Source organism: Sardina pilchardus, chromosome 1 (assembly GCF_963854185.1).
Source record: "Sardina pilchardus chromosome 1, fSarPil1.1, whole genome shotgun sequence".
Lineage (NCBI taxonomy): Eukaryota > Metazoa > Chordata > Actinopteri > Clupeiformes > Clupeidae > Sardina > Sardina pilchardus.
Window position 1 is genome coordinate 35247494 of NC_084994.1, and position 10034 is coordinate 35257527.

The window sequence follows — 10034 nt, forward strand, 5'->3', positions numbered from 1 at the left end:
TGGTTTCAGACAGGAAAGGACACCAGTTACACACATGTATGGTCTTTACATACAGTGAAGTATACTTAGTACAAGAACATTTACCAGCGAAATAGTATACAACCGTAATTTATATATAATAAAAAAAACCAATGAAATTAGTAAATAAGCAAAACTACAAAAGTCATGCAAAATGGGCAGCCAGTGAATAATAGAGTGAGTTGACAAAGACCTGAAGGATGAGTGACAGTGTGATTCCACAACAACAGAATCCCATGAAGCTGAATCCACCAATCATCAGGGGTCGTCTGCCCAGTCTCTCTATGGTGAAGCACTGTCAGGGTGATACATGGAGAACAGGCTCAATGGTGTCTTTTGCCCCCAACGGCACCTTACAGGCAGCACAGCCTAAAAGGCACTACCTTTACCCTATTCCTAACCTTAACCCCCTCAACCCTCATCCTACCCCTAAACTGAGGGGAGTAGTGCCTTGATGGCAGCGCTGCCTGGAAGGCCCCATTGAGGGCAAATAAGAACAGCACTGGTGAAGCATTGTGTTTTTATAGACTGGGATTGTTTAGCTCCTGCCCAGGCTACTCTACAGCCAAAACTGGCCATAACTACCATCAGGTTTATTTCCATGAGTTTTCCCTGAATGACAAAAAAACTGAAATTCCGTGATCCTAATATGTAAATGAATGGTACAACATACCGACTGAAGATTTCGGAGCAATAGACTTTCTATTCTGGAATAGACTTTCTAAAACTCCATGATATTTAAATAAATTCCATGACCCGTGTATGGGACCGTGTGTCATATGGTGAAAGCACTAGTGGCGTGAATGCTGCCTCAGTGAGTTCTCACCCCGACCAGGCCGGCGATGACCTCGATGGCTCCGGTTCCCACGGTGGTGTACTGGATCTGGGACCGGGGAATGCCCGCGTTCTCGAATATGTCGTTGGTGTAGAACCAGATCTGGAGTCCAAAGACATAATATGTGAGAACACGGAACAGTGACGGTACTACAAGAAGACAATGCATGATAGAAATAAGACACAGACACAGGCACACCCCAAGCTAATATTTGCCCAAAGAGCAATATGTGGGCTTAGTCACAGTCAAACCACGGATCAATGTTAACAAAACCACTCCCTCCTTGTTTTAAGAGTTAACACACACACACAAATGCAAGCACGCACACAGTTCCACACCCCGACACAAACACACACACATGGCTCACCGCATCTATGCCGGAGAGCTGCATGCCGGCGTTGACCACCATGACGGTCAGCACCTGCCAGCGGACGGAGCGGTCGCGCAGCAGCTCGAGCACGGACAGCGTCTGGACGGACGAGAGCGACCGGCTCTCCTCCTGCATCTCCTCCACCTCTGCCTGGATATTGCTCCGCCTGCGATACCACTTCAGGGCTGCAGGGGGCGACACAAGCTCGTCAGAGAACAAACCAGGTGAAAATGACCCTCTTCCTATAACAACCTAATATCTTAATTATTGCCTATGATATGAAATATATCAATTATATACATGTATTATTAATAATATTAATTAATAAGTGGAAACATTACACATTTCATACGGTTTTAAATCACGCACATGAATGATAGACACCACTAGGGTGTGCACATGCTACCGCACACTTCATTTGTGTTTCACTGAAGGAGAAGTAATTCATTATCTCTTAAAAATAAATAAATAGATAAATAAATACACAAATAAATAAAAAAATACATAAGAAACACAAACAGATGTGTCTTTCTTTATCATGTTATGATCCATCGAGCGCTAAACCAAAGGGCTTGTTACTACTATTCCCCCACAGGGCACAACCCTTTGTGTGCCTCTCATTCGTCTTTTTATCTATCCTCCCTTCCTTCCTCGGTCCTCGTTCCCATTGATCTAGATAAAGAATGATGGGGCGGCAACAATGGGATAGTCTATCCAGTGCCAGTTATAGATCAGTGGGACCGAGCATCGAGAATCGAGGAGGGACGTTGAGAGAGGCCCAGCCAGACATTAGCTGCCTCTGGGGGCAGCCCTTTCTTTGGCTTCATCCCAACATGTCATGAAACCTCAGGAAATCCAATCAAATATAATAACAATAATAATAAAAAAAACATCAACGGCTTTTTATTATCCTACATTTGCCCTCAGAAGGTTGTGGTTAAATACACCCGTGCCAGATATCAAGCGGCGCTACCACTAAGCCCACAAATCTATAGTGACTGCCCGGCTACCCTCTCTCCCTGCGTGGCTGCCTCTCCCTGCATACTTGTGAGTATTAGTGCTGGCTGGCCGGCCTGCCAAAACCGCGCGTGTGGGTAGCTGCTGCTGCTGGCTCCTAGCTGCTCTTTGATGTGAGGTGAGGTGCTCAGCGGCCTGGGGAGACAGTGCTGGAGCCTGTGTGTGTGTGTCGTCGCGTGTGTGTGTGTGTGTCGTTGCGTGTGTGCTGGAGCCTGTGTGTGTGTCGTCACGTGTGTGTGTGTCGTTGCGTGTGTGTGTGTGCGTGTGTCTTGGAAGGGCCAGTAACAGGTAGCTGATCACCTATAAGCCGGGCAGACACCAAGCATTTTTTTTTGGGGGGAGGGGTTGCATGTTCAAACTGCTCCAAAAAAAAAAAAAGACAGAAGTTCAACGAGTTTAGTCCAGGAACAATGGTTGCTGCTGATTACCACATCGAATCGGGTGCCGTGAGCCAGCCTGCACAAAACTGCTCCGAAAATCAGCTGCAGATTGTCCCAATTCTATAGTTTGCCCTAGTCTGACGGAGTCAGGGCTAACCTGGGGCCAAAATCACACACTGATTGCCAAGCTTTGCCCGTATCTCGGACAGCTAGGTTGAAGCCTGAGGAGCACACTGTTCTGAATGAAGGAGCTGTTGTTTTTTAGGAGACGGCCATAATGTGAAATGTGTTGTTCTTGTCTTTAAGGGTGGTGATACGGATTAAGACTTTAAAGAAAAAAAAATTCAAGATGAAATATGCCAGATATGTCACCAGAAGAGGGGTGTTGAGGATTAAAGATTGCACCGATGCTCTCACAGTTATAGCCTGCTAGCACCGTTATCATGATTTGACTCATTTGACTACCCAGTCTGAAGATTACTTATTGACTCTTTCATAGAGCACTAACAGTCACAGCCATGCAAGGCATGCTAGATATTTAAAATGATAAAATAATAATAATAATAATAAGAAGAAGAATAATAAGAATAACAACAATGATAATAATACTAATAATAACAACAATGATAATAATACTAATAATATACCCTTCCATTTAATGTGTGAAATGAATAAGGACAGTGAAGATAGCCGGACAAAACAGCATGAGTGGAGGGATGAGGGCGCCCCAGTAGAGTGGGAACTTGGGAGGGACGAGGGCGCCCCAGTAGAGTGGGAACTTGGGAGGGATGAGGGCGCCCCAGTAGAGTGGGAGAGACGAGGGCGCCCCAGTAGAGTGGGAGAGACGAGGGCGCCCCAGTAGGGTGGGAGAGACGAGGGCGCCCCAGTAGGGTGGGAGAGACGAGGGCGCCCCAGTAGGGTGGGAGAGACGAGGGCGCCCCAGTAGGGTGGGGGGGAGGAGGGCGCCCCAGTAGGGTGGGGGGGAGGAGGGCGCCCCAGTAGGGTGGAGGGACGAGGGCGCCCCAGTAGAGTGGGAGTGGAGGGACGAGGGCGCCCCAGTAGGGTGGGAGAGACGAGGGCGCCCCAGTAGAGTGGGAACTTGGGAGGGACGAGGGCGCCCCAGTAGAGTGGGAGGGAGGAGGGCGCCCCAGTAGGGTGGGAGGGTCTTGTCCAGCTCACCTGTGATGGTAGCGTGGATGTTTCGCTTCTCTATCAGCAGGTACCGTGGACTTTCTGGAAACCATGGCAACAGCATGAGCTGGATGAAGGTGGGCACCACGACCAGCGAGAGGAACAGGGGCCAGTACTCCTCCTGCGAGAAGGAAATGATGTCATCACTACCACCGCCGCCGCCACCACCATCGTGGTGTGAAAATGTGGAACTCAGGGGCGGCCATGCTTGCTGAACACACCTAAAGCCTACCTTACACTGACAGACTTTGACAAGATTTGGGAAAGATTCTTGAAAGATTGTAGTCTTTTTGAGTAACGCTTGAATGAGGGGCACTAGTCAAAAGACTACAATCTTTCTTATTTTATTTGTATACCTGAGTAAACTCCGTTCAGTTAGTAGTTTTCCTGACTTTCTTATTCACATAATCACATACTGTCCTCATAGTCATTTCAGGACATTAAGAAACATGTAGCAGGGACAAATGAGGCTTTCTCTGCAGGGGAAAATGAATATATTTCCTCAATCAAATGAGTACATGCACAGCACACAGGATTTAACACTCAGAGGTGCGGGGGCCTTTCAGACACTTTGAGGCAGTCTGCTACACCTTGACATTTGAACAGTCTTTTCATCTAACTAAAAACATCTATGCAAAAGTGTCACATATAGTTATATTATGTCACCATATATTATTATATGGTTCTATATTATATATAGCAAGGCACGTTTCTGTTATTTAGAAACGCTTGAAGCCGTTATATAATAATGATACATTATTAGGCCTAGCCCACGCTTCAGCACAGACATAGTACCTGCAAGCTTTTTAAAAGCCCTTAGAATACAGTATGTTTTCTTTTAGCAAGGTCACCACCACGATGCTAACCATAACAACCACATTTAGACTCGTTTTATAAATCCTCATCTGGGACTTGACCCTGAGACTGAGTGCTGATGGTGACCCAGTGACCTGGCTGAGGCACCCGCGCTTGTTTACTTGTTTATTGTTTACGCAACACAACGTTGTATTGTTTACCACACACCTTCCCCATCAGCTCGTGCAGACCCAGGATCTGAGCGATGAAGACTCCGATGCAGATGAAGATGCTGGGCACCAGCCCTAGGAACCCTCGCAGGTTCTTCGGCGCGATCTCCCCCAAGTACATGGGCACGACGCTGAGCGAGATCCCTGCAGAACGGCAGGCAGCGCAGAACGTTAAAACGGAACATGAGAACTGTGATCGGAGGTTTAAGACCTTAGATTAGGTCAGTCTCTCCACCACTCTAATCCTGCTATATAATCCGTCTTCATAAAGCTTCTCAATGTAGAGCACTTTTCCCACGCCACCACTGGCCCGCTGACCCGTGCATGCATGTAATATCTACAGTGAAATGACTGAAACTATATTTAAACTGAATGCAGAAAAAAATACAGTGTGATACTGTGTCTTTAGATGTGTGTGTGTGTGTGTGTGTGTGTGTGTGTGTGTCTGTTCTTAATTCTTCAGTTAGGGTCCTCTAAAAGTGAACTCAGTGTCACAGCAGTACATTAGGCGTTTCCACTGTCTTACAGTAACAATACACAGTGAGTGTTGAAATGTGGGTGTGATTGTTTGGTGACAGGTTGTGTGTTTGTGTGTGTGTGTGTGTGTGTGTGTGTGTTTAGTAAGAAGCTGCCAGAGTACCTGGATGTGTGTGTGTGTGTGTGTGTGTGTGTGTGTGTGTGTGTGTGTGTGTGTGTGTAGTAAGAGGCTGCCGGAGTACCTGTGTGTGTGTGTTTAGTACCTGAGTGTATCCCGGTGATAAACCTCCCCACGATGATCATCTCAGGTGAGCCACACATCCTGCTGGAGCCCATGAGAGCGCCCCCTATAAACACCAGCACCGTGCTGCACACCAGCGTCCCTTTTCTGTGACACACACACACACACGCACGCACGCACGCACGCGCACGCACGCACGCACGCACGCACGCACGCACGCACGCACGCACGCACGCACGCACGCACGCACGCACGCACGCACACACACACACACACACACACACGCGCACACACACACACACGCACGCACGCACGCACACACACACACACACACACACACACACACACACACACACACACGCACACACACACACACACACACACACACGAACACACGAACACCGAAAGGGGTTCTAAAGGTTAGGATATAGATGCTGATCATCTCTATTTTCATCCAAACTTAGTTTGCATTTTTTACAGTATTGTGATGCTCAGTATAGAATTCAAATACAACTGCACGACATCTGATCTGGCTGTTTAGAACATCCATGTCAAAGGCACACAGGACAGTAAGGTCCAATTGAACGTTGGCATGACATGTCACGAGGCCTCAATCCCCCCTCTCTTATCTTTTCTTGGCTCTGATGCTCATGTGGGCTGTTGTTAGTCATGCGTGAGTTTGCTACTGAGACACTCTACGGGTTGATCAATACAGGTCTGTTTACTTACAGATATCTCCTTCAATGTCGTTCTGCTGTACATTATCTCACATCTGTGAACTCTCTAGAATCCTACCATTGGGGTCACCACAGGCTACTAAAGTTCAGTTATAGTTCAAAACTGCATGGAGGCAACTCTCCAAATCCAATTCCAATCAGATTTTAGAACAAAAATCCTATAGGATTCCTAAATCCTGTAGGATTGTTGCTATTGGAATCATATAGGATTTTAGCTCCAAAATTTGACCGGAATCCTATAGGATTTTTTGATAAGGGAATTACTGCAAGGTGAATCCTTGGTGTCCGGAAAACAAAATCCTTTCGATTATCACTTGCTAAAAGGGCTGGTGGTGTCGTGCGATCGTTTGGTCCGCCGAAACACCAACTAGAAAATTGAACATGTCTGAAGGGACACGAATTGGGCACCATGAGCCCTCGTGTGCTACACGTGAAGCCGTGCCGTTACTGTAAATATCGACAAAGAGGAATAGTCGTGGCGCTCCGTCCGTACCTCCCGAATCTGCTGACGAGCATTCCCACCATGAAGGAACCGAGCAGGCCACCGATGGCAAAGATGGAGACGGTGACCGAGTACATGAGCGTGAGGGTCTGCTCGTCCACGCCCTCGCCATTTCTCCTGATCAGCGTGCTGTTGTAGAACTCCTTAATGTACTGCACAGATGAACAAGAGAGAGAGAGAGAGAGAGAAACACACTACATGAAACAGATCTAGAAAAGCATCAGACAACTTTCAAATCTTCTCATGCTGAGAAGACACAAAACAACTGTGTGACTGTATGAAAAGTATTCACTCCCTTGGAAATATCCCCATTTATTGCTTTTATGAATCCTATAATGGTCAACATCATTTGGATTTTTTTTTTATTATTATTTTTTTTTACGAGAATTGACTAGGGGATCTCATGTTGCAGTGTCAGGTGAAGCGTAAGAAAAATTGTTGTTCACAAAGTACCTGACACAATGTCTAGCCATAGGACACATGGAAGTGAAGTCTGCTGATCACTGCTGAACCCATTTGTCTGGGTTTGTGTGCGTGCTCGGTAGTCTCCTCTCGACACAGACAGCTTACAACACAGTCTGTGTGTGTGTGTGTGTGTGTGTTTTCCTCCAGACATGACAAGTATGTCCACACTGACACATGCATTTGGCATACCTAATTTTCATAAATGTGTTTACATACCGGTAACAGTGACTTCCTTAAAAAAATACATAGGCCATCTAGCCTGAGGCATGATTGCGCAGCAACTACTTTAATCATTTTGATGAGTCATTCTGTTTGCATGGTGTGACTTGAGGGAGGAGTGGTTGAAAGGGAGCTTTGAGGGTAGCCTGAATAGGGAGCCATTTCAATCCATCGCCATCTTGTGAAATAAAAAGGCCCCTGGGATTGCTCTGATGTCTTGATATAAGCAAGAAGTAAGCCTGTATTGCATTTGGGTCATTCTCTGAAACGGGTGCCCTTTCCACTATAAAATTGCCATTTTTTTTGTCAAAAGTAGCCTACACTATAAATGGGGGCGCTGTGGCGCAATAGGGCTACAGCGCTCGTGCTATACTGTATATGGGTCCGAGTGCCCACGGGGACCCAGGTTCGATTCCGACCTGTGGTAATTTCCCGATCCCACCCCATCTCTCTCTCCCATTTGCTTCCTGTCTCTCTCAACTGTCCTATATGAATAAAGGCAAAAAGCCCTCAAAAAAGTAAACTAAATAATACATGATAATCTTCCAAAAAATCATATTTGCCCACCTCATGCATACATTTCTTTTTAACACTGAAAGACAATAAATGTGATTGGGAGATATCCAGATATTTACTAAAATATTATTTATTCAGAATATATATGTCTGATGTCATCGGGGAAGTATATTTCATTCTGGAAATAACAAAAGTTTGATAAGAATATAACATTTGTGTGGTGACATTTAAGATGTAAATATCATGTTAGTCAATCCAGACTTGTGAAAAATGGTTAAAAAATAGTGTGATACTCATCAAGAACCCTTGAAATATTAGCTTTATGCTTTAGAAACAAATATAGTCTCTAGTCTGTGACATGATGTGTGGCTAAATAAATCAAAGTTCAAGTCTGTATAAAATCTATCAAATAAGTCAGAAATCAGTCTGTGCCACGGGGTTGTGCTAAAAACAGAAAATGGGCTTTATGTGGATTAATATTCAATAGTTGCTTTCTGCTTTCTAGTTTTTTCATGCTTCAGCGTGGTCAAGCTTTTTTAATTCATTTTAATTAATCCATTTCAGGGATTAATTGGTTTAAATCTGATGGCAGTTGTGGTGGCCAAGGAGCTGAGTTAGCACACAGCAGCCTAGAAGCATGTGGGCTCAATTCCCGGCTGCTATCGTTGTGCTTTGGAGGTACAGTAAGGCACTGAACAATACCACGCTCCAGGGAGACTGGCTCTGTGATAATTGACATCTGTAAGTTGCCCTGGATCAAAGCGTCAGGCAAATTAATAAATAAAATCTTCAATTCAATTTCAATACATGACATGACTTTGGACTTTTAGTCATTTCCATCACATGACAAGCTTCCTACAGTAATTTCCGGTGTATTAGCCGCATTGTATACAAGCCGCAGGACGGTGTTTTATGCAAGTTAAAAGAAACATTACTGTACTATTTCTACAACAAAATAAATGGAATGGTCATCACATCGTCCCTCTGTTCTTCCTTGTCTTTCTGTTTCATCGCCTCTCCACCCCACTCTCTACGATTCCCTCTTTCGATTTCTCATCAGGTCACGGCCAAATGATATAATTCAGCTGGCTTTGTCTTTATATCGGATGAACCAGGATGGCAATCAATGTGACTGAGTTCATTATGTGATTTTTTGTGTTTTAAAGGTACACTGCTGTGGTCTAGTATACAGTAGTCTTGTTTAAACTGTGCATACACAGTGGCAGGATAGTTCTTTGAGAGTGCAATAAAAGAAAATGGATCTTTTCTTTTATTTACAAGCCCACATACTACTTGCCCTGGGAAAAACGAGCTGAGAAAATGGGACAACAGACCAAAGAAGAAGGTTGAAAAGTTACTGTAAATTAACATGCTCAGAAGCGTGTGTGACATTTAGAGAAAATCCCCATGGCCCGGCAAATTTCGGAGGCTTGCTACACAATGCGTAATGTAATTACTAACATGGAGCTGCTACTAGCTCGTCATCTGACCACTCCGGGGCCAAAAAAGGTCACCCTAGAGTTTGCCTCCCAAATGAATGGTCATTAAAATCTCATTTGGACCCTCATTCAATTGGACGTTGATGCAAGGTAAAGTGAATAACCAAATAAGCTCCAATCATTCGGAGTGAAAACCTGCCAATACACTGCGATATTAAGGCAGTGCTTGACCATGGCCTGTGACTCTCAATGGCCCGAGGCGGACATTCCTGGTTCCAAAGAGTAAAAGTCCTGCCATATATATTCTTTCTACCTGTGCACTGAACATATCGATATCACTAATCTACCAGGCAGCTAATTAGGATGAGCTGGTTTCCAAAATGGTTGGATCAAATACTTGGCAGGACTTTTATGCTTTAGAACCAGGAATGTTGGCTAGCTTCTTCTTCAACGTCGGGTGGGGGGGGGGGGCATTATCTTCTGGGCCGTCTGGGGCTTTTACAATCCCCCATCACGTGAGGCAGACGTAGAAGCGAGAAGATGGCTATCTGTGACTCTTTAACAGGCATGGCCTCCACACATTCCATCCCGCTGCGCCGTGC

At 45.3% G+C, this 10034-nt stretch overlaps 1 protein-coding gene across 1 annotated transcript in view; it reads right to left on the bottom strand.

Annotated features, from left to right (window-relative positions):
- The window catches only part of slc2a15b (solute carrier family 2 member 15b), a 22088-nt gene that overhangs the window by 1938 nt on the left and 10116 nt on the right, over positions 1–10034 (bottom strand). The window contains exons 3-9 of the mRNA XM_062534233.1: positions 6785–6945; positions 5577–5701; positions 4835–4980; positions 3800–3932; positions 1221–1408; positions 845–955; positions 212–313 (exon numbers count right to left, since the gene is read on the bottom strand). Coding sequence (XP_062390217.1) covers positions 212–313; positions 845–955; positions 1221–1408; positions 3800–3932; positions 4835–4980; positions 5577–5701; positions 6785–6945 — 966 coding nt within the window. The remainder of the gene's footprint in view (positions 1–211; positions 314–844; positions 956–1220; positions 1409–3799; positions 3933–4834; positions 4981–5576; positions 5702–6784; positions 6946–10034) is intronic.